General features: G+C 38.4%; 1 protein-coding gene, 1 long non-coding RNA gene and 1 other non-coding gene across 6 annotated transcripts; 2 read left to right on the forward strand and 1 right to left on the reverse strand.

Annotated features, from left to right (window-relative positions):
• Positions 1-8: 8 nt before the first annotated feature.
• Positions 9-23,847, forward strand: MYOT (myotilin). 2 transcript variants are annotated; one of them, XM_060178520.1, is made up of 11 exons: positions 9-164; positions 3,556-4,130; positions 8,986-9,160; positions 11,738-11,842; positions 14,589-14,635; positions 15,182-15,314; positions 18,721-18,928; positions 21,387-21,552; positions 22,247-22,380; positions 23,049-23,394; positions 23,658-23,847. In XM_060178520.1, exons 2-10 carry the CDS (start codon positions 3,775-3,777, stop codon positions 23,219-23,221), a joined length of 1,497 nt encoding a protein of 498 aa, XP_060034503.1. In that variant the 5' UTR covers positions 9-164; positions 3,556-3,774; the 3' UTR covers positions 23,222-23,394; positions 23,658-23,847. The 2 variants fall into 2 exon arrangements, with proteins under 2 accessions (XP_060034503.1, XP_060034508.1); XM_060178525.1 differs by having other exon boundaries at positions 15,185-15,314.
• On the reverse strand, positions 9,264-27,820 carry LOC132534605 (uncharacterized). 3 transcript variants are annotated; one of them, XR_009546316.1, is made up of 5 exons: positions 27,685-27,820; positions 19,927-19,984; positions 15,910-16,704; positions 14,719-14,955; positions 9,264-10,625 (listed from the first exon to the last, which is right to left on the reverse strand). It is a non-coding gene; the product is annotated as an uncharacterized LOC132534605 (long non-coding RNA). The 3 variants fall into 3 exon arrangements; XR_009546315.1 differs by lacking the exon at positions 27,685-27,820 and having other exon boundaries at positions 15,910-15,989; positions 16,614-16,704; positions 19,927-21,400; XR_009546314.1 differs by lacking the exon at positions 27,685-27,820 and having other exon boundaries at positions 19,927-21,400.
• LOC132537085 (U1 spliceosomal RNA) lies at positions 12,665-12,828 on the forward strand. The gene has a single exon (XR_009548575.1). It is a non-coding gene; the product is annotated as a U1 spliceosomal RNA (small nuclear RNA).
• Positions 27,821-27,824: the final 4 nt, after the last annotated feature.

Raw genomic sequence — 27,824 nt, forward strand, 5'->3', positions numbered from 1 at the left:
TGGACAGGCAAGCACATCAGATGTCACTGTCTGGCAGCTGATAAAAGTCAGTGGTGCTATAATACTAAGCACAGAGCCACTAGATTACTCTGTGAGGGAAGGGAATGTCTCTTCCTTCCCTTCACTAGTGGGTTAAGCCCAGCTGGCATCCTCTGGAACAACGGGTAAGTCCCTTCTTTATTCCTGCTACAGTTTAGGATTTTGTGCTTGTTTTTTATTCAAATCACAGGAAAGGGTACAAAAGTGATCTTCAGATAAAATGTGAAAGCTGCAACACTGTAATAGTGTTATACAAATATCTGAAGAGAAAGCAACCTATTCATTCTATTAAAACTGGAAAGAATTATAGAAAGAGCAAAGGACAATTCTGTATTATCATTTTTAAATTATCATTTTTCCTTGAAAAGAGACACCTTAGTTGGCATAATTGATATAGTTGAAATTATGTCCTATAGCTTCAAAATACCGTGGGTTTTGTTTTTATTTTTTGCAATTTGCACTATATTCAAGATAAGGGGAAAGGGGCATGTTTTCTAAAACAGGAAACTAAATATTTTATTTATAAAAAATTTGCAATTTATTTAGCATTATTGGGAATTAAATGATACTGTCTAGTAATAGAATATAGATTAATTGAATAAGAATACAGTAATACATTATTGAACAGTGATTATAAACATGAAGAAAAGCCTTTTAGAATTATCCATTTGAGTATCTACATAAAATTTTACTTATACATGAAAAAAATTAAGCTTACAATTATGTTTCTAATTGAATTTTTATTTTATTTTATTTTCCAACTGAATTTTTAAAAGGACAGTAGCTGTTAATTATGTAGGCTGAAACTAAAAATGTACAAGATCTTGTAAACAAACTTTACCTCAATTTAGAATTTTAAAAAATTTAAGTTTAAAAAATGTATAAGATATTCACATTCTAAGAAATATATATAAAGTAGAGAAAAATTTTTGGAAATATCTACTATTTGCAAAACATTTGCTGGTAACTGAAATGCATATGAACAATTTGCCTGTAGAAAAATAAATTTAGGAGTAGAACACTGGATCTAAACCTTCAGTGGAATGAGTAAACCCATAATTACAATACTGCTTGCCTTGAAATAGGTGGGCTGCTTTTTTTTTTTTTTTGAGGTCTAATTAAAGCCTCTTTCTAAATGTATTTTCCTCAGTAATTTGAAAGATCTGATATAATTCATTACTAAAATGCACTCCAGTTGAATTGTACTTGTGTTTACAAACTCAAAGGTAACTTTTTAAATATTCTTTTATAACAGAATTTTTCTTTTAGTTACTTAGTTGCATTTTTGTTTTTTCCTAAAGCAACCAGTTCTAATTTAATTTTGTATATGTACAACTTTAAAGTGAATCTGTTTGGTGTGGAAATTGTTCATTAGTAAGTACTGTTTTCAATAAATGATTGTTGTTTTAATTATGACAAATAATTTGGTTGATTTCATCAATAAAAGTTTGATTTGTCATTTTCTCAGTGTTGGTCTATATTACATAAAACAAGGTAAATTATTTTTAACTAATTTACCTTATACTTTGAACAAGGGGTCATTATCATAGTTTACATTCTTATATATACTATTTAATAGTATATTATATAATGTTTACACACAGTGCAAATTAGATTTACCATGTGATGGAGGAAATGAGAGGCAAATACAATCCTTCATGGCTGATTTTAGTGGCAAATATTTCATAAAGAAAAAATAAGGGATCTACTGTAGGAAGTAAAAAGTGCTACTACAGAGCTGAGAAAGGGAACCCATCTTTTCTTGGTGAGGTATAGGCTAGCTTCATAGCTGTCTTATTTCCTGTTTGCCATTTAAAAAAACAAAGGAGGGATGTAAAAATCTGAAAAATCAGTCTAAAGTACATATTAAACAAATGAAAATAGTAAAAAGAAAAATTGTATTATTAAGAAAACATGACCAATGACTAAATGGCTCAATCAAAACTAACAGAAAAATGTACACAACTTTGTAATGCAGTTAAAAACATATTATTTACACACAGGACTGTCACATATAGGCACTCCTAAATTATAATCTGGTTTGATACCATGTTCAATTTGGAATCAAGAAAAGAAAAAAGAAGCAGTTAAAAAAACTTATGCATGCCAGGCTGGCAGTTTGGTTCAGTATGGAGCATATGCCTTACATAAGATACCCTGATTTAATTCCAGGACCACATTTAAAAAAAGTTTTCGGGTGTCGGGTGGTAGCGTGGCAGGTAAAGCGCACGTGGCACAGAGCGCAAGGACCAGCCGTAAGGATCCCGGCTCAAGTCCCGGGCTCCCCACCTGCAGGGGAGGGGACGCTTCACAGGCAGTGAAGCAGGTCTGCAGGTGTCCGTCTTTCTCTCCCTCTCTGTCTTCCCCTCCTCTCTCCATTTCTCTCTGTCCTATCCAACAACAACATCAACAAGAACAATAATAACTACAACAATAAAACAAGAGCAACAAAAGGGAAAATAAATAAATAATTTAAAAAGTTTTCACTGGGGTTAAGTGCACATAGTACTATGGGCAAGGACCCACAAAAGGACCTGGGTTCAAGCCCCCACTCCCCACTTGCAGTGAAGTCTTTCTCCCTCTGTATCTTCCTCTCCCTTCTCAATTTCTCTGTCCTATCAAATTAAATTTAAAAAGAAAAAGAAAAATATGGCCATAGGACTTGGTGGTGGATTCGTGGTGCTGACACTGAGCCCCAAGTTTTCACTGAAAGTTAACAACAATTAAATACAAATGTCCTATAATTTTACTTTTTGAAATTGTAAGGGGGGTGAAGATGTAAATTTGGACAATAATGTTGTTTTTTTCCATTTTTTATTTATGACAAATAGTGGGTTACAATATATACCACACCTACCAACAAAGCTCTGTGTCCCCAACCTCCCACCCCAATGTTATTAACCAAAAAAAGCATATTCCCCCTAATTTACCAAGATGTCATTCATCACAGTTCATCAAGATATGGATTAACTGCTATATCAGAAGAGTTAGTCACTGGCTTTGATGAGCAATGAGATATACTGAATGGAAGCTGACATTTACAAAGCAGGTCCTCATTTTGCTCAACATCATTTCATTACAATGCTGATAAGGAAAAAAGAAATCCTGGGGTACATTGAACAAAACATTACTTAAGGACTTAGTTTCCTTACAGTAATTCTGCTTAAAGTCGCTACAAAACTAGCAATGATACTGACACTTAACTGGTACAAATTTAAATTATTTGGTCTCTACAGTTAACAAACCCTAAGCCTTTTATAAAAACTAAAATCATAAGACCATAAAGATATAACACTGAGCAGCATCATGGAATTTATTTTCATATGTAACCACTTGGCTAACTCAAACTTTGTGTTCCTTCATCTTAAAGGCCCCATGAATGTTTTAAGAATCAATTCCTGGCAAACAAACATGAAATAATCCTTTTTTCTGATTCTCAGGAGAATTATTTGTATAAAGAAACAGCACTGGGTTTCATACAAGCATTGTATCTAAATCATTTTTTTTCTTTTGAAGGAACAATATTCTGCAAAAAAAAAAAAAAAAAAGGCCACCCTATTAAAACCTGGAGCACAGTATTCCCAGAATTTCAACAAGGAGGAGCAAACCAAAGTTGCTTCTGGTTCCTTGAAACCTTCTGTGATTCTAGGCTTGCAGTCTCCAATTCAGGACCCCACTCCTCCAGAAGAAAATTATTTCAGGAATAAATTGCCTTCATCTGTACACCAGCTAGGAATGTTTAACTACGAACGTCCAAAACACTTCATACAGTCCCAAAACCCCTGTGGTTCCAGACTGCAACCTCCTGGACGAGAAACCTCCAGCTTCTCTAGCCAGACCAAACAGTCTTCTATTATCATCCAGCCCCGACAGTGCACAGAGCAAAGATATTCTGCCTCCTCAACAATGAGCTCTCATATCACCATGTCCTCCTCTGCTTTCCCTGCTTCTCCCCAGCAACTTGCTGGCTCCAATCCTGGCCAAAGAGTTACAGCTACCTATAACCAGTCCCCAGCCAGCTTTCTCAGCTCCATACTACCATCACAGCCTGATTACAGTAGCAGTCAGATTCCTTCCACTATGGACTCCAAGTAAGTGGATTTTTTTTTAAAGATATATATATATATGACTATATGCTGCTTATACTGTGAATTTATATTTAGGGTGTGAGTATATACTGTAATTCATTCTCCACCAACTAAAAAAAAAAAAAAAAGGAATATGACATCAAGCTATCATTCCATAATTCTCCTACAACACTTTGAACCATGGTGCTAGTAAGAGGTCTCTGACCCATTCACCTTAACCCAAATTACCTATCACCTCATATAATTACTTACCTATTATTTTCCATCTTCAAGACAAAATTTCTTTTTTTTAATTTGTTATTGGATAGAGACAGAGAGAAACTGAGAGAGAAGAGGAAGACAGAGAGGAAGAGAGACAGAGAAATGCCTGCAGACCTGCTTCACCGCCTGTGAAGTGACTCCCCTACAGGTGGGGAGCCTAACCGGTCCTTGCGCTTTGCACCACGTGCAATTACCCCGCTGAGCTACCGCCCGACTCCCTTTCCCAAGACAAAATTTCTAATGTATCCAAGAATCTTGAACTATTCTACCAGTTTTAAATTCCTCATACAGTAAATGTAATTGCTCTGGTTCTGGATTCAGCTGAGATGAAGAACACCTGTCTGCTCTTTGTCCAGATAGGATTTCCTCTAGCATAAGCAGAGGCTATTAAGTTTCTTCTTGATCTTAGTCTTTCATTCTGTCCACTTCCCCTGATCCTGAAAAGAAAATCTGGGACTCAGACACTAATGTGAATTAATTTTTCTTACTAAGATTAGAGAAAAGCTTAGATAGAAAAATGCATTTGACCTTAAGGTTTCCTTTGGTGGGGAGGAAGGGGGTTGGTTTGTTTTATTAGCAGTTTAACAGTGCTTCACAGAACTATAAAATTTCACACTCACACACAGTAATTAAAACTATACTTTGGGGTAGGGGTAGATAGCATAGTGGTTAAGCAAAGAGACTCTCATGCCTGAGATGCCTGAGGCTCCAAAGTCCCAGGTTCGTTCCCCACAGCACCATAAGCAAGAGATTAGGAATAGTTAAAAAAAAAAATGGGGGTCAGGTGGTGGCACATCTGGTTAAGTGCACACATTACAATGCACAAGGACCCTGTTTCAAGCCCCTGGTCCCCACCTGCAGGGGGAAAGATTCACAAGTGGTGAACAAGACTGCAGGTGTCTGTCTCTCTCCTCTCTATCTCCCCCACTCCTCTCAATTTCTGTCTCTAACCAATAATAAATAAATAAGCACATTTTTTAAAAATTGAGTTCAAGGGAGTCGGGCTGTAGTGCAGCGGGCTAAGTGCAGGTGGCGCAAAGCACAAGGACCGGCATAAGGATCCCGGTTCGAACCCCGGCTCCCCACCTGCAGGGGAGTCGCTTCACAAGCGGTGAAGCAGGTCTGCAGGTGTCTATCTTTCTCTCCTCCTCTCTGTCTTCCCCTCCCTCTCTCCATTTCTCTCTGTCCTATCCAACAACAACAACAATAATAACTACAACAATAAAACAACAAGGGCAATAAAAGGGAATAAATAAATAAAATAAATATAAAAAATTTTTTTTAAAAATTGAGTTCAAATTGGTTGGGCTGATCTGATTCGGGAAAGAATGCCTGTAGTCTTGGGAAAGCATGTATTATTTCCTTAGTCCTAAAGCTGCCCCCAGAAGAATGTGATATGAAGGAGCTAGTAATTATGCTTTTTTTTTCTTTTTTTTTTGTAATTATGCTTTTTTAAAACATGAACTGAATCCTTTGTGCTTATGAAAACTTACAGCTATAGGTTTTCCTACTCCTTGGCTGACTAGAATATCAGAATTAAATCAAAAGCATGTGAAAAACTGTCTGATGGGATATGTTTTGTTGTAGGCTTATTAATAGATCTGCTAATTCTTGATATTTCTTCCTTCAGATTTCTCTAGAAGCTAATTTTTTCTAGATTTCTATTGTTGGTGAAAGCTCTGGAATACAATAGGCAACTCAACTTGCAAGAAAAACTTACCAGTTAAAAAATAAAATAAAACAAAAACCAGAAGCACCAAAAACATTTGTTAGAATTCTATGCTGGGTAGAACTACTTTAGATGGCTAATATTCAGCTATCTTTATAAAAATTGAATTTTCATAGGTATGACCTAATATTTTTAAAAGATGTCTTCAAGAATTAAGAACCCAGGGGCTGGACAGTGGCACTCTTGGCTGAGTGCACATATTACCATGTGCAAGGACTTGGGTTCAAGCATCTGCTCCCCACCCACAAGGGGGAAGCTTCATGAGCAGCAAAGCAGATCTCTCTCCCTATTTCTGTCTGTTATATCAAAAAAAATTAAGAACCCTCTGAAACTCCTATTATACATAATAGATTTTTCTAGGTTACATTGTACCCAGATTATTTTCCATCTAGTTTTCAATAATTTATAAGTTTCCTATATAAGCATTCTTACATATAAAATAAACTTTTCTGACTGTATTTTCTTAGTCTTTCAACTTTATTCCATAATTCTCCCAAGAAAATTAATTTATCAAATAAATATCACTGAGCTTGGACCTTGTAGCTACCTCTGTACACAGAAAAAAGGAAGAAAAGCAAAAATGGATAGACTAAAAAAACGAAGCATAAGAGATTCCAAACCACAGATCAAAGATCTAGTGTTAACTAGTCCATTTTCAGCAACCAGAGATGATTCTTTTAATCTTCACACAGCCATTTGATACCCATTCAGTGTCCAGCTGCACAGGGTGAAAAGCTCTGGCCCTTTGAACATTTGTGCACAACACCCTCAATGTTATAGTGGACTTAAGATTTCCCTGTCTTCTAAAATAACCTCCTGGATTCTGACCTAGGGAAGTTGGGAAGTTTAATGTAGTTTTTCTTTTTTATTATTTTTTATTTATTTTTTATTGGATAGAGATAGTGAGAAATTGAGAGCTGAGGGGGAAATAGAAAGGGAGAGAGACAGAGACACCTGCAGGCCTGCTACACCACTTATGAAGCTTTCCCCCTGCAGGTGGATGCTGGAGGCTTGAACCAGGGTCCTTGTGCACTGTAATGCGTGCACTTAACCAGATGTGCCACCCCCTGGCACTCTCGTGTAGTTTTTCATCAAGAAAACCCTTGAGGGAGTCGGGCGGTAGCGCAGCGGGTTAAGCGCAGGTGGCGCTAAGCACAAGGACCAGCCGAAGGATCCCGGTTCGAGCCCCCAGCTCCCTACCTGCAGAGGAGTCGCTTCACAGGCGGTGAAGCAGGTCTGCAGGTGTCTGTCTTTCTCTCCCCCTCTCTGTCTTCCCCTCCCCTCTCCATTTCTCTCTGTCCTATCCAACAACAATGATATCAATAATAACTACAACAATAAAATAACAAGGGCAACAAAAGGAATAAATAAATAAAATAATAATAAAAAAGAAAACCCTTGAGCAAATGTATTCTTCTGCTGAGCAAAAAGAATACTGGACAGTAAATAGAATTATTCAGTTCTAATTATTCCTTTCAAAATGTTTGATGTATGAAATTCAGCAAGTTTGTTTCTACTTTTTTATAATTACATTTTACTGATAAAATTTTGTTTTATAAGACTATTGTTGTCACAGGAGTACAATGTCATATTTCCCCAAATATTATATGTCAGCATACCTCAACCATTACTACCAAAGAATAATCTTTGAACCCACTGGGTTCCTAACCCTCTTTCCTCCAGTCTTCATGTAGTAACCAGGGTTCTTGTACATGGTTAAGTATACATTCTGCCAGGTGAACTATCTCCTGTCCCCTGGGAAATCAGCCTTTTTATCTGTATTTATTTATTACCAGATAGAGACAGAGAGGAATTGAGAGGGGAGAGGGAGATAGAGGGAAAGAGACAGAAAGACACCTGCAGCTTTACCACTCCTGAAGCTTTCCCCCTGCAGGTGGGGACCAGGTACTTGAACCCCGGACCTTGCACACTGTACTGTGTGCACTTAACCAGGTGTGCCACTGCCTGGCCCTGAAATTCCGTCTTTAAAAAAAAGGAAAAAAACTCATGTGGCCAGGGGGTGGCACAGTGGTTTAAGTGTTTAATCCTCAAACACAAGGTATTGAATCGGTCCCAGAAAAACGTACATGAGTGGTATTCTCTCTCCCTCCCCCTTCCTCTCCCTTTCTCATTAATAAGTTTTAAAAAGGAACTATGTTGTATAAGACCCAACTAAACCATAAAATCTAAAAACTTGACTTTTTCCCAGAAAAAGGGTGAAAGGTAGAGTGGGGAAGAGATACCACTGTTTCACTGTTCAGGAACCTTCCCCATTGCATAATGCTCCCATGTGGTGACACAGGACTCAAACTTGAGTCTTCACACATGGTAAAGTGTGCACTCTGCCAGAGCCTTCTCCCTGCCCCCCACTATGTCTTTTTTTAGTAACACAAGTACTATTAAGTGGTAGATTCAGCCTATCGGGAAAAAATAGGCCAGCTCTATTTTAGATATATCCTACTTTAAAGGATTTTTTAGGGGGTCAGGCGGTGGCGCAGTGGGTTAAGCGCACGTGGCGCAAAGCGCAGGGACCGGCATAAGGATCCCGGTTCGAGCCCCCGGCTCCCCACCTGCAGGGAAGTCGCTTCACGAGCAGTGAAGCAGGTCTACAGGTGTCTATCTTTCTCTCCCCCTCTTTCTCTGTCTTCCCCTCCTCTCTGCATTTCTCTCTGTCCTATCCAACAACAAAGCAACTCAACAATGGCAATAATAACCACAACGAGGCTGCAACAACTAGGGCAACAAAAAGAGGGAAAAATGGCCTCCAGGAGCGGTGGATTCATGGTGCAGGCACCGAGCCCAGCAATAACCCTGGAGGAAAAAAAAAAAAAAAAGGATTTTTTAATCTTTTTTTTTTTCTTTTTAAAGCTATCAACAGCCTTCAGTTGCTCAACCTGTAAATGCTAAGCCATCCCAAACTGCAAATGCTAAGCCCACACCAAGGACTCCTGACCATGAAATACAAGGATCAAAAGAAGCTCTGATTCAGGACTTGGAGAGAAAACTTAAATGCAAAGACAGTATTCTTCATAATGGAAATCAAGTGAGCAGATACCTATTTTGTATAAAAGTTAATAAAACTATAAAATCTAATCTCAACAGTAAATTCTTTCCAGGCTGGTGAGCTAGCTCAACATTAGAATATAGGTCTTGGGGGTCGGGCGGTGGCGCAGTGGGTTAAGCGCATGTGGCGCAAAGCGCAGGGACCGGCATAAGGATACCGGTTCGAGCCCCCGGCTCCCCACCTGCAGGGGAGTCGCTTCACAGGCGGTGAAGCAGGTCTGCAGGTGTCTGTCTTTCTCTCCCCTCTCTCTCTGTCTTCCCCTCCTCTCTCCATTTCTCTCTGTCCTATCCGACAACGAATTGTGTCAACAAGGGCAATAATAATAACCACAACGAAGCTACAACAAGGGCAACAAAAGGGGGGAAAAATGCCCTCCAGGAGCGGTGGATTCATGGTGCAGGCACCGAGCCCAGCAATAACCCTGGAGGAGGAAAAAAAAAAAAAAAAAAGAATATAGGTCTTTCATGTTTGAGGTCCCAGAGATGCCAGGTTCAGTCCCTAATACTAAATAAGCCAGAGCTAGCCAGCCAGTGATCTTGTATGTCTGTTTCCCTCTCTTAAAAATAAATGAGTAAATAAATAAATACCAGGAGGTAGCTCACCCAGTAGGGCACACTATACACAAGAAGCCAGATTCAAACTCGTTGCCACCACATAGGTACAAGGCAAAGGGGAAACTTCATAAGTGATAGAACAGTACCGTGAAATCTTTCCTTTCTTATCTCTCACCTCCTATCTTTAAAAGCCTACTCAGAGCAGTGGAATTGTGCAGGCATGAAGTCCCAGCAAAAACCTGACAGCAAATAAAGTTTTCTTTAAAAGTGCTTCCTGGCTTACAGATCTCAGTTCATATAGTTAATTAAGAATAGAATTATCGGGAGTCGAACTGTAGCACAGTAAAGCACAGGTGGTTCAAATCACAAGGAATGGCATAAGAATCATCCCTGTTCGAGTCCCCAGCTCCCCACCTACAGGGGAGTTGCTTCACAAGTGGTGAAGCAGGTCTACAGGTGTCTTTCTCTCCCCCTCTGTCTTCCCCTCCTCTCTCCATTTCTCTGTCCTATCAACGACATCAATAACAACAATAATAACTACAACAATAAAACAACAAGTGCAACGAAAAGGGAATAAATAAAAAGAAATCTAATTTAAAAAAAAAAGAATAGAATTATCAGGGGCCAGACGAGTAGCGCGAAGCACAAGGACTTGCATAAGGATCCCAGTTCCAGCCCTCGGTTCCCCACCTGTAGGGGTCACTTTGTAAGCAGTGAAGCAAGTATGCAGGTGTCTATCTTTCTCTCCCTGTCTTCCTTTCCTCCCTCGACTTCAGCAACAACAATAATAATAGCAACAACAACAATGAACAACAAGGGCTACAAAGGGGAAAAGGTGGCCTCCAGGAACAATGGATTTGTAGTGTAGCCATTGAGTCCCAGCAATAACCCTGGAGGCAAAAAAAAAAAAAAAGAATTATCTGCAAAAAGAGTATTTACATATTTGTCTATGTCAAATTACCTGTTTTTCAGCACTAAAAGTGAAATGAAAAATTATTCACTCAGTTAATCACAATGTAAACATAAAATATGTCTGGTGACCAAATAACTAATGGAAAAAATTGTCAAAATGACTTCTTCATGAATGCTGGTGCATAGAATTGATGGACAAATAATTTTAGTTTCTATTATATAACTTACTACACACAGTATGTTCATAACTTGCCTTTTGAAAAAATCATATATGCCATTATTTTAAATACACTGGACATACTATATATACTGCCTTCATCCAGAAACTAGTAAGTTAAATATTTGGTATTCATTAAATAAAAGTTACTTCTGAATATGAGGACATACAGTACTACATTCAAGACAGAACTAGAACATGCACAGGAGAAAAGGAAAGCATTTCTCTCTATATGAGGGAGACTTATTAATAGGTTTATTATAATAGGTCTGCCTTTCTAGGAGCAAAAAGAAAACTAACAGAAGTGAGCATATGGAGTTGGGCTGTAGCACAGCGGGTTAAGCGCACATGGCACAAAGCACAAAGACCGGTGTAAGGATCCTGGTTCAAGCCTCAGGCTCCCCACCTGCAAGGGAGTCCCTTCACAGGCGGTGAAGCAGGTCTGCAGGTGTCTGTCTTTCTTTCCCCCTCTGTCTTCCCCTCCTCTCTCCATTTCTCTCAGTCCTATCCAACAACAACAATAATAACTACAACAATAAAAAAAACAAGGGCAACAAAAGGAAATAAATAAAAATTTAAAAAAAGAAGTGAGCATAACAATATCTGTGACCTCAGGAGAACTACTGCAGTCTCCAATGGAGGGAAAGAGGACACAGAACTCTGGTAGTGGGAACGATGTGGGATTATACTCCTGTTATCTTATAATTTTGTAAATCAATATTAAATCACTAATGCAAAAAAAAACCAGTATCTGTAATACAATGATCAGAACTATACATCTTTGGTGTAATTCTTGGTAGTGTTAAGGTAAAGCTCTACAAACAACTTTCATTAATTTCATTATTATCTTCTTAATGACTTATTTCTTTAAAGCGGCTAACTTATGAGGAAAAGATGGCTCGACGATTGCTAGGACCTCAGAATGCAGCTGCTGTATTTCAAGTTCAAAATGATGGTGATGTACAAGAATCATCACAGGTAAATTGAAATAATCTTTTAACAATCTACAGCACTTTTCTTCTGTAATTTTTTTAAATGTCAACTTTGCTAAGTGTTTATAAATTAGCACCAAAAGGCAATTACTCTCTTGGGGCCGAGCAATGGCACACCTGGTTGAGTGCACATGTCACAATGCAAGAAGACCCAGGTTTGAGGCCCAGTCCCCACCTGCAGGGGTAAAGCTTTGCGAGTGGTGAAGTAGTAATGCAGGTGTCTCTCTGTCTCTCTCCCGATCTCCTCCTTCCCTCTTGACTTCTGGCTGTTTCGTTTTGTTAGAACTATTAGGAATAGTTGGTGTGTTTGGAAGTAGTAATACAGTTTTTAAAAAACCTTTGAACAAAGTACCAGTCATGAGATGAAAGAACACAATGCATGTTATCTTTCTTATGTAAATACCTTTAGGTATCATTTAATAGTTTTAAAATATCGTGGTTTAGTAAAGTTGATACCTGGTTATAAATATTATGCCTTTATTTTTGGTTAGAAGAAGAATTATTTTTAGCCTAGATCTAACCATTTTCATCCTTTTAACTGACTGAAAACAAACTCAAGTAAGTATCAAGTGCTATGCATTGAAACTTGTTTTTAAATGTTAACTGGCACTATGTATATTAATGTAAAACATTGTTAATTTACTCAAGTTTTCAGCTTGTACTGCCTGGTATGTCTGTAAGAAGCCAGTTTTTGTGTATTGTTACAGTTTCAGGTTATTTATATTTGATGGTTTGTAAAACTCAAAAACACTTATTCTGTACTTATGGACCAAATAAATGGTATCTGCATACTTTAAAAAAAAAAAAAATACTTACCTGGCAGGGGAGATACCATGATCACGAAGGTGGTTTTCCCAGGGCGAGGCTTATCCATTGCACTCCGGATGTGCTGACCCCTGCGATTTCCCCAAATGTGGGAAACTCGACTGCATAATTTGTGGTAGTAATAAATAAATAATGATTATTTTAAAAAATAAGAGAGTGGGGGTCGGGCGGTGGCGCAGCGGGTTAAGCGCACTTGGCACAAAGCGCAGGGACCAGCGTAAGGATACCGGTTCGAGCCCCCGGCTCCCCACCTGCAGGGGAGTTGCTTCACAGGCGGTGAAGCAGGTCTGCAGGTGTCTATCTGTCTCTCCCCTCTCTCTCTGTCTTCCCCTCCTCTCTCCATTTCTCTCTGTCCTATCCAACAACGAACTACATCAACAAGGGCAATAATAATAACCACAACGAGGCTACAACAAGGGCAAAAAAGGGGGAAAAAAATGGCCTCCAGGAGCGGTGGATTCATGGTGCAGGCACCGAGCCCAGCAATAACCCTGGAGGAGGAAGGAAAAAATAATAAGAAGAAGAAGAAAAGAGTAACAGTCTCCGCTTTAAAAAAAAAAAAAAAAAAAAGACAATTATTCTCTTATCCCCTCAGATACGAAACAGGCCATATGGTACAAAAAAAAGTACACACACACACACATTCTTATTTTAAATATTTTTATTTATTTATTATTGGGTAGAGACAGAAATTGGGAGGGGTGGGGGAGACAGAGGGAGAGAAACGTAAAGACACCTGCAGCCCTGCTTCACCACTCATGAAGCTCTCCCCCTGCAGGTAGGAACCAGGGGCTTGAACCTAGGTCCTTGCACACTGTAATGTGTGTGCTTAACCAGGTGCGCCACCACCTAGTACTGCAAATACTCTTATATATAAATTTTACACCATTTTCCTGGTAGTTTTTTTTTTTTACCAAGAGTACAAATATTTTGTTTTGTTTTGCTTTTATTTGTGATTAGTAGTGAGGTTCAAGATTGCATGATTACAGTGTATAATTCCACACCACACCCACATCCAAAGTTCTGTGTCCCCTCCTGGTAGCTCTATTGTCATTCTAGATAAATTACTTATAAGTGAATCTGCCATGCTATATCTAGATCTAGTTCAGATATTGATATTTAGGTAAGAACTATATTTTGCACTTCTTTATATCCTCCACTCTGCCAAGCACAATGAAATATACAAAAAGACACTAAACATTAAATCAGTTAATTCAAGTATGGTTTTGATTCCTAATTTTGTTCTCAAATATAAACAATATTCTGGTGAACAGACATGAATCCTAAAAGATGCTTATTTAAATATATACTTTATTAAGCACAAAGTAATTAATTACCATGTGAAATGTATAAAATAAAGCTACTATTAAGCAGGAAGTAATTGTTTTCCTAAGTCTGTTCAAAGCACTATACATGTGTTTATCAAGATTTTGTGCCAAGATCTAAAAACAGAAGTATTTTCCAGTCTAATGTGTGTTTATTACTGTTGGTGTCACTTCTGAGCAGTAGGCATAATACCCTGTATCTACTGCCAACCCAAGTGACTTCATGTCTATTCCTGTTTTACGAAAGGACAATCTGTACTGTGCTTCCACTTTAAATACACCAGGGGTCACATCATACTTTGTTTTAAAGTGGTCATCTGGAAAATTAATTACTAGCAACTCAGTTTAGTTAAATGGCATAAACCATACCTGCTGAATAGTATTGTTGATTTTGGGAGTTTCTTACTTGCATGTTAAGTCAGTGCCTACATTTTAACATGTTTAAAAGCTAAATATAAAGAACCAACCATGACTGTATAGACACAGCCAAAACAGAAACGTGCCTTTAACTATAACTAGTTAAGTCTCCATTTCAACTTAACAGTTACATGTTAAGCCTTACTTTGTTTTCATTTCAAACAGCACAACTCAGAACATGCAAGGCTGCAAGTTCCTACACCACAAATAAGGTAAAAATAAGTCAGTTTTAATGAAATGTATACTTTATACCTAAAATTGAATGCTTACAAAAGCCCTAAAGCATCCTACATACCTTTTACAAAAGTCAATGGGAATCTTTGAATGTCCAGGATGAAGATCAAAAATTTTATCCATGAATTATCAGAACAATTTCATTTCAATGTTTTGATAAAAGAAATCCTAGGTTATGTCTCCACAATAAACTGTCTCATGACAATCCAAACCCAATTCTATGTACAATCTTTGAATCAGGTATCAACTTTTCATGAAGTACTTTGCATTTTAAAAGATGTTTCTTCAGTTTATGGCACTGTAAAAAAGGAACAAAGATGTATAATTTGTAACAGATGTTTTTAATACTCACCAACTATGTCATAGCTATATACAGCCTTAGAGACATCTCCCCCTGTGGTCAAACAATCCAATAAAACAGTAGACTCTCAGGCTTCTAACATAACAGGCTAAACTATATTTGTGTGAAAGGAAAAACAGTGATAAAACAGTCCCACACAGTGACTATTGAAATATTTTTATAGAAGTAGATCATCTTCAAGGGGAGATGTGAATGATCAAGATGCAATCCAGGAGAAATTTTACCCACCTCGCTTCATTCAAGTGCCAGAGAACATGTCAATTGAAGAAGGAAGATTCTGCAGAATGGACTTCAAAGTAAGAAGAGTGTTTTAAAAAAAAAAATATATATATATATATATATACATATATATGTATGTATATATATTTATGTATACATTCCCACAGGAATGTGGAAATCAAATGGATTTTCTGGTCTTGATGACTATAAGTGAAGTCCCAGAGGTACATACATGTCAGAATTTCCAGTCAAATTAATATATTTCATAAAACAGAGAAAACAGAATGTTATAGGGCTGGAAGATAGTTTACCCAGTAAAGCACATACTTTTGCCATGAGCAAGGAGCAAGTTTTGAACCCCTGGGACCACATGAGAGAACCATGCATAGGGGACTCTTCACAAGTGATAGAGTGTTTCTGTGGCATCTCTCCTCCTCTCTTGTGTAGTGTGTGTGTGTGTGTGTGTGTGTGTGTGTGTGTGTGTGTGCATTTAAGTATATGAATGGGATTTACATTCATATCTATATGAACGGGATTTATGAGAGGTCCCAGGTTTAAATCCCTTGTATCACACTTAACCATGGATGAACATTGCTCTGATCAGGAGGTGGGGAAGGAAGAAAAGAAGGAAGGAAGGCAGGCAGGCAAGAAGGGTAACAATGGGAACAATACCTGATTGCTTGGATAAAGCAGACTTGTCACTATGCATGAGGACCCAGTTCAAGCCCCTGGGAAGCCACATGGCAGAGACCCTGCAAGGATAAGGTTTCACAAATCGTGGAGCAGTGGGAGTAATGCTGCAGTTTGTCTCTCACTGTCTTTCTCTTTCTCTCACTGTCATCATCATCTAACTAGAAGAAAAGGAAAAAATGGCTTCCAAGAATGGTGGAGTCATAGCACTGTACCCCAGTGATAACACCAGTGGCAAAAAAAAAAAAAAAAGTAAAATTAACAATGGAATACTAAGTTTTAAAGGCTGTCCTCTTCCTCTTCATAGCTTGTTGCATAGCTTGAGGAGTATGTCCTCAAAGCTTGGGGTCTGTTCAGTGGCTAGAAACACAAATTCTGGGGAGTCAGGCAGTAGCACAGCGGGTAAAGTACACGTGGTGCAAAACGCAGGGACCAGAGTAAAGATCCAGGTGCCAGCCCCCAGCTCCCCACCTGCAGGGGAATCGCTTCACAGGTGGTGAAGCAGGTCTATAGGTGTCTTTCTCTCCCCCTCTCTGTCTTCCCTTCCTCTCTTCATTTCTCTCTGTCCTATCCAACAACAACATCAATAGTAACTACAACAATAAAACAACAAGGGCAACAAAAGGGAATAAATTAATTTTAAAAAAATTTAAAAAAAGAAAAACAAATTCTGAAATCAAGTTTACCTGTTTCTAAATCTTGGTTCTGCCACTTTCCAGTTGTAAATCTGTTTGTAAAACAGTTGTTAAACATTTAATCTCTCTGCTTTTGTCTCATCTGTAAAATAAGAATAACAAATATTATTTTTCAAAAAGTTGTTGTGAGGATAAATTGAGAAAATTAGGTATAAGGTGCTCACAATAGCATCTACTACCTAGTGTCGCTCCAAAAGAGAAGAAAATAAATTAAAGCCAATTTGTTTTCTCTTACTCTACATGAATTCCTGAGGTTACAATAGCTCTCTAGAAAGGTTTTCATTTTTATTATCTTCATCTTATAGATCTTTTTTATAAAATGTTTTCCAGATGCCTTATGAAAGAAAGTCAGTGGGGGCAGGGGTAGATAGTATAATGGTTATGCCAACAGACTCTCATACTTGAAGTTCCATAGTCCCAGGTTGAATCCCCTGCACCACCATAAGCCAGAGCTGAGCAGTGCTCTGGTAAAAAGAAAAAAAAAAAAAGAAAAGAAAAGAAAGTAAGTAAGTAAGTGTAGTGTAGGGGAGATAGCATAATGGTTTTGTAAAGAGACTCTCATGCTAGAGGCTCTGAGGTCCCAGGTTCAATCCCCCATACCACCATAAGCCAGAGCTGAGCAGTGCTCTGGTAAACAAATAAGAAACAAAAAACAGGGGGGCGGGAGGTAGTGTACCTGGTTAAGCTCACGCAGTGCAAAACTCAAGAACCTGCACAAGGATCCCTGTTCAACCCAACCCCCCACCCAACCCCACCAGCTGCAGGGGGTAGCTTCCTAAGCAATGACGCAAGTCTTCAGGTATCTTTCTCTTCCCCTCTCTGTCTTCCCCTCCTCTCTCAATTTCTCTCTGTCCTATCCAACAGCGGGACTCACTGGGAGTCAGGCTGTAGCACAGCAGGTTAAGCACAGGTGACACAAAGCACAATGACTGGCGTAAGGATCCCGGTTCGAGGCCCCGGCTCCCCACCTACAGGGGAGTCGCTTCACAAGCAGTGAAGCAGGTCTGCAGGTATCTTTCTCTCACCCTCTGTCTTCCCCTCCTCTCTCCATTGCTCTCTGTTCTATCCAACTACAATGACATCAATAACAACAACAATAATAACTACAACAATAAAATAACAAGGGCAATAAAAGGGAATAAATAAATAAATATTTTAAAAAAGATAACCGGGAAAAAACGGCCACCAGGGGTAGTGGATTCTTAATGTAGACACTGAGCCCCAGCGATAACCCTGAAGGCAAAAAATAAATATATGAATGAATGAATGAATCGAAAAGAGGTAGGGAAGAAGGCAGGAAAAAGAAAGTCACCATGAGTTTAACTATCAAGGTTTATATAAAAGTACCTAACAAATTGTCAGTTATAAACACCAGAATTGTAGTTATAGATATTTTTCTGCTGCTACCGTTTTTGTGCCTGTACAGTCTTATTGCTCCCACTGGAATATTTTGTTGTGTTTGTTTGTGTTTCTTTACTGTAAAAAAAAGAGGAGACACACCACAGCACCAGTCTACCACTTCTGAAAAGTCCCCTATGTATGGCTCTCCCACATGGTCCCAGGGTCTCAAAACTTGATCCTGCTCAAGATAAAGTATTATATCTCCTGGGGAGTGGGGTGGTGGCACACCGGGTTAAGCGCATATAGTATGAATTCTCTCCCAGTCCCATGAAAATCCTCTTTTGCAAAATATACTAACCAGGCTGGAAATTTTAACATGTATATGTCTCTGGGCCTTCATTTATAGTCACCAAGGCCAGAAAATACATTTGACTTACATATTTCTGAGAATACAAGTATAACATAAAGTACTATTCTAAATATAGTAATTCAGAAATTTTAAAGAGTCTGAGGTTACATATGAAAGAATTAAATGTGATTTAACAGAATCTGAAAATGCTACAGATTTCAAGCATTTTAATTTCCACTGTTTTGCTTAAAAATATTGAAAGCAAATACCTTTTTAAACTCTTGCTTTGCATTTTCTATCACATACTACTTTAGGTAATGAAATTACTCAAATTCATAAATGGACAAGTAGGTCATAAGGATAAGAGAATTTTTTAATTTCTCTTATGTATGTTCTTTTTGTTTTTAGGTGAGTGGACTTCCAGCCCCTGATGTGTCATGGTATCTAAATGGAAGACCAGTTCAATCAGATGACTTACATAAAATGATAGTGTCTGAGAAAGGTTTTCATTCACTCATCTTTGAAGTGGTCAGAGTTTCAGATGCAGGGACTTATGCATGTGTAGCCAAGAATAGAGCAGGAGAAGCCAATTTTACTGTACAGCTGGATGTCTTAGGTAAGTCTTCAAACAGATTGTCTAGTATTCCTTAAAGTACAGCAATATTTTAAAATTGTATGTGGGTGGTGGGGGAAAGACCAAAGGACTTTTTTTATTTAAGGCTAATATCTACACAACCTAGTAAAATGTCAATACTGATTTAAACATCATAAAGGGAAAGGGACAATATTTTTAAAGAAAAACTCAATGAAATTACAAAAGATATGTTAAAGAAGTTAAAGATATGGTATAATTTTAGACAGACCAAATAAGGTACTCAATATAAACATTTCTAAATGTAACTAAAAAGTGTTAAAGTAAAAATGTTTAGTCTAATCATTTCTCTAGTTGCAGTCTATAATAATCAACCTGACTGAAATTTTGACATAATTTTCATCATCAATACATAGTCTAAAACTCAACAGTACATATCAACTTTTAGTCTTAAACTATTCTCTCTACTAGGAAACCAGACTCCACGTTGTGTATATGTGTGGGTGGGCAGCCTCACACATAATTTTGCTGCTCCCAGACAGATGTTTTTTTCATTCAGGTAGAATGACAAAGAGAAAGACAGAAAGGAAGAGCCATCACAGCATCAGAGGTTTCTTTTCCCTAGTGCCTTAATACTCATAATGTCTCAAACCTGGGCTGTGAGCAAGGTAAGACTCTTGCCCTACACAGTGAGCTAGCTCTCAAGTACCCAGTGTCTATTTATGATAACAAAGGCTTACTTGCATTAGAAAGCAAGCATGGAGAAATCAAGTCTCGGATTTATTGTTAGAAAATCTGTGTCTATTTAACTGATACCCTGTTTTAAAATATTACAATCTAGAGTCCAAGAGATAGCTTAGCAGTATAGTACACATTTAACATGCACAAAAACCCAGCATCACATAGAAGTACCATACCACACCCACCAGCAATGCAGTCTAAATGCTTTAAATATATCACATTTGTAAGGAACATGTCAACATATATTACAAAATTTTTTCTACAGTTCACTGGTTAAGTACCTGTATGGTCTTACTGCTCCTATTGTAATCTTTTGTTGTGTTTGTTTGTGTTTCTTTACTGTAAAAACAGAGGAGACACACCACAGCGCCAAATGAAGAAAAAAATGAATTTTTTTGAGTTTATATCTTACCCAGATCAACAAAGAATCTTTAAGATTATTCTATGAGATGATAAAGAGTCTCAGTCTAAGGGAGAAAACTACTGATCTTGACATTAAGAAAGCAAATTCAAGTGATTATGCTTGAGGCAAATCCCATTTGTTGTACCAATAGCTTCAGAAAAATTATGCTAGAGTTATAGAAGACCTTGGCAGACATCTTTCCAATCTGTTCATTTATCCTTCTAACGGGGCCAGGCAGTGGCACACTGGGTTGAGCACACACATTATAGTGTGCAAAGACCTAGGTTCATGTCCCCAGTTCCCACCTGCAGGGGGGCAGACTTCACAAGCTGTGAAGCAGTGCTGCAGGTGTCTCTCTCCTTTTCTATCTTCTTGTCTCTATCAAAGATAATAAATAAAATATTAATCCTTATGAAAGAAAGGATTATAATATATTAATTTCACTTCCTCTATTTCCCCCAGATATTTAAAGAAAAGTAAAAATACAGTAATTCCTGACATTTTTTTTACATTTTTAAAAATATTTTATTTTATTTATTTATTCCCTTTTGTTGCCCTTGTTGTTTTATTGTTGTCGTTATTATTGTTGTTGTCATCGTTGTTGGATAGGACAGAGAGAAATGGTGAGAGGAGGGGAAGACAGAGAGGAAGAGAGAAAGATAGACACCTGCAGACCTGCTTCACCGCCTGTGAAGCGACTTCCCTGCAGGTGGGGAGCCAGGGTTCGAACCGGTATCCTTATGCCGGTCCTTGTGCTTTGCGCCACCTGCGCTTAACCCGCTGCGCTACAGCCCGACTCCCAATTACTGACATTTTTATATTACTGTACAGCTTAAAAAGTATTTCTTTGCTCACTATCTTAGTTGATCCTCAGGGGTTTTTTTGGTGTGGTATACACAGCCATCACTATGACCTAATTATTATTTTATAGTAGATAAAACTGAGTCTCAAAATAACAAAAAGCAAAAGGCCTGAGTTTCAGAAAAACTAAACAAGTTAAGCTCAATTTGGTATGATTGGTGTGGCAAAGAGAGAATTTGGACCCAAGCTATCTGCTACTCTTGCCACACCACTCACACTGCTTCTCTACAGATGAGAAGATGAGAATATAGCAAATTCGTTGAATGAAACATGACTATAAAAGCCAGTGTATCACTGCATTACTGTATTAGGACTCTAGATGTTAAAAGACAGTATTTTATAACTAAAGCAAAAACATAAAACTTCTACTCCTACTGCTAGTATTTTTCAAAACTATTATGTCAATATACAAATTTCATAGTACTCTGGTTTGACTTAATAATTTGACAAATACTTGAATTTTATACCAATATGTAGCAAAAGAACATAGAAGAGCACCAATGTTTATCAACAAACCGCAGAGTAAAAAGGTTCTTGAGGGAGACTCAGTGAAGCTAGAATGTCAAATCTCAGCTGTACCTCCACCAAAAATTTTCTGGAAAAGAAACAATGAAATGGTACAATTCAACACAGATCGAATAAGGTAAGATGATTATTGTAGAATTAACCATAGTTTACTAGGATGTATCTAGTTATACTTTGTAGTGCATAATAAAGGGTATGAATTTGTTATCTCAATGAATCTGGTTGCTAAAAGCATAGAGAAATACAATAAACCTCATCAAGCCAAATTCCACTAGTAAGAAACTTAAGGCATACAGTCGACTAGGATTTACCATTTACTACCAATAGGGGGCAGCAGGTGGCTCTCCCAGTAGAGTGCACATTATCCTGTGTGAGGGCCTGGGCTCAAGCCCTGGGCCACCACATAGGAGAACCTGTAAAAGGTGTGTGGGGGGTGGGGCTTCACAAGCAGTAGAGTGATGCTGTAGTGTCTCTTTCTCTATCTTCTCCGTCTCTCACCCTCTATCTAAAAAGGGGAAAAAATGGGCACTAGAAGTGGAGTACTCATGCAGGCACTAAGCCCCTGCAATAACTCCTAGGGCAACTTTTGAAAAATAATAATAAGAGAAAATAGTTAAATAAAATATATGGGATAGATGAAACTTGTGAGGAAGATGTTAATTTTAGAAAACCAATAGGCTTTTTGCAATGATGACAAATCTGGAATTTCCAAATGTTTCTTTTTCTTCCTGTCATTCTGTGAGTCAAAGGCATCGCATGTTAATTTTCACAGGATAATTAGTTCCTATACTCTCACTTTTCATTATTTCCAGCTTCTATCATGATAACTCTGGAAGGATTACTTTACTGATAAAAGATGTAACCAAAAAAGATGCTGGGTGGTATACCGTGTCTGCAGTTAATGAAGCTGGAGTGATCACATGTAACACAAGATTAGATGTTACAGGTATGTTATACTATCAACACAAGTGTTATAAAGGACTTAATGGGGGGGATAGAATAATGGTTATGCAGACAGATTCTCATGCCTGAGGCTCCAAAGTCCCAGCTTCAATCCCCCATACCACCATAAGCCAGAGCTGAGCAGGTCTCTGGTGTTTCTCTGTGTCTCTCTGCCTCTCTCTTAAAAATAAAATATTAAAAAATAATAATAAAGGACTAAACCAGGAGAGCTTAATAATAAATACAAATCCCAGCACAGTATAGAATCTGAGGCACTTTCCCCATACAGAACAGATTTTTTTCTTTCTGTCTGATCTGATAATTAATAACCTAAATGCAAACCCTTTGTTTAGAATAGTCTAAATTTTTTTTATCATTTTAGCTGTAAACTTAACTTTTTAAAAATATTTTGCTTTATTTTAGCTTTCTTATATTTGATAAGACAGAAATTGAGAAGGGAAGGGGAAATGTAGAGGGGAAAGAAAGAGGGACATCTGCAGACCTGCTTCATCGCTGGTGAAGCTTCGCCCTCTCCCCCCAACCCCCCACCCCCGCAGGTGGGGACTGGGTGCTTGAACCAGGCTTCTTGCTTGCTCATGGCAATGGTGCACTCAACCAAGTGCACCACCATCTGACCCCCATGTAAACTAACATTTATTTGGCCTATTTCAGTCCGTCCAAACCAAACTCTTCCAGCTCCTAAGCAATTACGGGTTCGACCAACTTTCAGCAAGTATTTGGCACTTAATGGAAAAGGTCTGGATGTGAAACAAGCTTTTAACCCTGAAGGAGAGTTTCAGCGTCTGGCTGCTCAATCTGGACTCTATGAAAGTGAAGAACTTTAACAGTTCTACCAACACATTATTAACACATTATGGCTTTAAATAGGTAACATAACTAACATATGTTTAGAATTCTTTGACTCTTGCACATTCTATCTACTTTTCTGACTAGTGAAACCTACATAAGATCCAGAAATATGGGTTTGTAATTGGAGAAAATTGTCCTAAAATGTGGAGTTTTTTTTTTTTTTTTTAATGTTGTAGTCATTATTGATGTCGTTGTTGTTGGATAGGACAGAGAGAAATGGAGAGAGGAGGGGAAGACAGAGAGGAGGAGAGAAAGACAGACACCTGCAGACCTGCTTCACCGCCTGTGAAGCAACTCCCCTGCAGGTGGGGAGCCGGGGGCTTGAACCGGGATCCTTAGAACGGGTCCTTGCGCTTTGCGCCACCTGCGCTTAACCCGCTGCGCTACAGCCCGACTCCCCAAAATGTGGAGTTTTAAGATTTAAATCATACACATTTAACAATTGTAGGTTATGAATTAACATCAACTTTTAAAAATCATTACTGTTTTTAAATACTGTTTTATCTGTTTCCTCTCATAAAGACACTAACATAATATAGATTACCAGAGTGTTCCATTATCTTATGTGAAAAGAGAATAAAATTTCAAATATTTAAAAACAGACTGTCTCTTCACAAAAGTCTAAGTCTTCCAAATAAAGCTTCTGTGTTTTATATATTTAAAAATATATAAAGGGGGCCAGGTGGTGATGAGAAGGGAGGAAGAGGGAGAGGGAGAGGGAGAGGGAGAGGGAGAGGGAGAGGGAGAGGGAGAGGGAGAGGGAGAGGGAGAGGGAGAGGGAGAGGGAGAGGGAGAGGGAGAGGGAGAGGGAGAAAGACCTGCAGCCCTCCTTCACCTCTGGTGAAGCATCTCCCTTGCCAGGGGGCTGGAATCCTCTTCATTGCTCCGATCCTTGTATGGTACTGTGTGCTTAACTGTGCGAGGGGGCCAGGTGGTGATGGTGGTGGTGGTGGTGGTGGTGGTGGTGGTGGTTCAACCAGTAGCCCAATAGTGCATACTCATCACATGAGTCAGGACTCAGCTCCAAGCCCCTGCATTCAAACAATGGGGGTGGGGGGGAAGCTTCACAGCAGCAGAGTGCTACAAGTGTTTCTTCTTCTGTCTCTCTCTCTCTCCCTATCTCACTCTCACCCAATCAAAAAGGGGGGGCAGGCAGTGGGGCACACAGTATGAAGCAAAACACAAGGACACACATAAGGATCCTGGTTCGAGCACCTGGCTTCTCACCTGCAGGGGGTGGGGGTGTCTTAGTTTGCTTTCTCTCTTTCTATCCTCCCCTCCTATCTCAGTTTCTGTGTCCTACCCAGTAAAAAAAATAAATAAATAAAATGAAAAAATGGCTTCCAGAAGCAGTGGATTCGTAGTGTCCACACATCCACATCGAACCCCAGCAATAACCCTGAAGGGAGAAAAAGAAAAAAAAAAAAAAAACTACCAGGAGTGGCAAAAAAAAAAAAAAAATTAAATTAACAATGCTCATCTGTCTTATCCAGTAAAAAAAAAAAAAAGAAAAGAAAGAAAAGAAAAAATGGCCTCCAGAAGCAGTGGATTCATAGTGCCCATACCAAGCCCCAGCAATAACCCTGAAGGAATAGATGAAATTAACAATGTTCATAGAATCCTATAAATAACAAGTTCCAAAAGTACAACAATATTTTTTCTATAACATAATAAAATAATAAGCTCACTTATAGCTCAGTACATTACACCTGAAACTGAGTTAGAAAAGGTTTGCATCTTGAGGGCCAGGCTGTGTCACGCACAGTTAAGCACACAGTACCAAACAAGGATCAGAGCAATGAAGAGGATTCCAGCCCCCTGCAAGGGAGATGCTTCACCAGAGGTGAAGGAGGGCTGCAGGTCTTTCTCTCTCTCCCTCTCCCTCTCCCTCTCTCTCTCCTTCCCCTCTCAATTTCTCTCTGTCCTACCAAATAATATGGGAAAAAAGGAAAAAATGGCTGCTGGGTACTATGGATTCATAGTACCAGCACTGAGCCCCAGTGATAACCCTAGAGGCAAAAATAAGGTTTGCACCTCAAAGGTAACAATTGGTAAAAACAGGTCAATAGGTCCAAATGAAGTTACCTGTGCTAAGCCATTATGTCACCAAACACAGATTTATTTTACAGGTTCTGTCTCTCCCAGAAATGTAATTATAAAACCATTAGCAATCACTCAATTTGTATTAGCTAATCTAGCTGATAGACCCTTGCCATACAAAACAGTTGACTTTTTGTCTCCTTGTTCCCCCTACCCTCTGGCTACAAAAAGTCTTAAATTATATAGAGCATCCTTTCTATCTGTCAGACTGAAAGCTGGCAATCTAAGAATCATCAAATAATACCAGTAAGAGCTTCAAAGTGTAACTTTTTTTTACCAATAACTTAAATCATAACTGAATCTGTCCTAAAACTTGGGTTTTGTTTTAATAAAATAGGTCTATAAGTCTCTAAGATATTCAAATCTATTAAATTCAGTGGAGTAGGAAAAATCTCTAACATCATCTGCTTAATTTTTATATATTTTTAAATATTTATTTATTTTTTGTTGCCCCTGTTGTTTTATTGTCATAGTTATTATTGTTGTCATCGTTGCTGGATAGGACAGAGAGAAATGGAGAGAGGAGGGGAAGACAGAGAGGGGGGAGAGGAAGATAGACACCTGCAGAACTGCTTCACCACTTGTGAAGCGACGCCCTTGCAGGTGGGGAGCCGGGGGCTCGAACCGGGATCCTTAACGCCGGTCCTTGTGCTTTGTGCCACCTGCGCTTATCCTGCTGCGCTACCGCCCCACTCCCTAATTTTTATATTTAAAATAAATTTGAATACTTACAGTCAGAATCTTTCCCTCCTACATTTCAAGGCTATTGAAATTTCAAGGCTGTTGAAAAAGTCATGACATATTTTGCCATGTTTTTCAAAGCAAAAATGAATCATGGCTTTTCCAACAATCCAATATTATATCAGAAAGCATAATTTTGCGAGCCTATGATAATCCAAGTACAGAAAAAGGCAAACTTTTTGTTAAATTTTTCATCAGCTAAGACAATAACCCTTTCTTATTAACCTGGCTGTTGCTAGGTTTCTCCTCCTCCTTTTATAACTGGTAGCTTTTGACTCTTCCTGCAGGGTGACCTATTTTTTTTTATCTGTACATAAAAGAGCATTTATCAACATCATTCTACATGTCTTTCTGTGAAATGGCAAATATAGTTTTATCTTTTGCCTTCAAAACAATTTGATGCTATTTTTTGCCAGCTGTCCACTGAGATTTCAATTGAATTCCATTTTATTTTCCTTTTCCCAGCACCAGAATCCCTCCCGTGTTACATTCTAGTGAGCTTTTGGAATCCTTAATTTTCAAATTTCTTTGCCCTTTTCCATATCTTGCTTACAAAGCTTCGTCTCATCTTTGAAAAAGCTTCTGGGTCAGATGTGATTTTGGGTTCTCACAGGTGACACTAGCCCACCCACTTAATATAATGCCTGCAGACCTTAATTTTTAAGCCTATTTTTTAATATATTTAGCAATAGGGTAGAAAGAGTGGTAGGAAGCTATTTCTTTTTTTTAAAGAACAATAAGCATGTTTTTATTTCAAGTATATTTTGTAGTCTTCTGTACATATTTATTTTATAAAGATGGACCATACAGTACATCATTAAACTTTCTTCCTTTTAAAGTGGTTATTTATGCGCACAATGCAGAATTCTAAAGGCTCAAAATCTTGAAAAGTAGGCTTAACTAGTTAGGAAGCTATTTCTTTTTTTTTTTTTTTTTTTTTTTTTTCAGCCCTCACAAAGAAGCTGTCTGCTAACATAGCCATGGATCAAAGCTAACTTTGCTATTGAATATTTTGGTGCTCCCCTCCCACCATGTGACACTGAGAAAGATACAACATCATCTGTGATTTTTCTGTGTCCCAAATACTTATGTAAATCTTATTCTGAAGTATCAGATAAAGGAAGCTATTTCTAGCAACAGTTCTCTTTAATAACCCTCCCCATGGCAGTGTAGGGTCTCAGGCTTTCCAGCTTTGGCATTCAGCACACACTGTACCCAACAAACTATGAACCATAGAGTCCAGGCAGTGGTTCACCTGGTTGAGTGCACAGGTTACCATGTGTAAGGACCTGGATTCAAGCCCCAGTCCCCACCTCAGGTGTAAGAACCTGGATTCAAGCCCCAGTCCCCACCTGTAGGGGGAAAGCTTTGCAAGTGGCGAAGTAGTATTGTAGGTGTCTCTGTCTCTTTCCTTTTCTGCCTCTCTCTTTCCTCTCAATTTCTGCCTGCCTCTGTCAAATAAATTTAATTAATTAATTAAAAACAATGGACCTTGGTAAGTTATTTATCTTCTTAGTGCCTCAGTTTCCTTAAACTTCAAATGAGACAGGGAACCCAGACCCAGAGGTGGTTCAGCAGATGGGAGTGCATGCCTTACCATGTTTTACGCCTTGGATTTGATGATCATCACCACATGGGAGCAGCACCAAGAACAGTAGCAAAGAAATACATATATGATGGAGTGATCCTTTGAGGGCTGGGCAGTGGTGCACTCAAGTGTCACATAACCATGCTCAA

This window comes from Erinaceus europaeus, chromosome 2 (assembly GCF_950295315.1).
Source record: "Erinaceus europaeus chromosome 2, mEriEur2.1, whole genome shotgun sequence".
Classification (NCBI taxonomy): Eukaryota; Metazoa; Chordata; class Mammalia; order Eulipotyphla; family Erinaceidae; genus Erinaceus; species Erinaceus europaeus.

Coding starts and splice junctions, on each gene's coding strand:
- MYOT (XM_060178520.1), top strand. CDS start 3,775: ATGTTTAACTACGAACGTCCAAAACACTTCATACAGTCCCAAAACCCC. Junction 14,636..15,181: donor GTTCCTACACCACAAATAAG/GTAAAAATAAGT, acceptor ATATTTTTATAG/AAGTAGATCATCTTCAAGGG. Junction 21,553..22,246: donor TTCAACACAGATCGAATAAG/GTAAGATGATTA, acceptor CATTATTTCCAG/CTTCTATCATGATAACTCTG.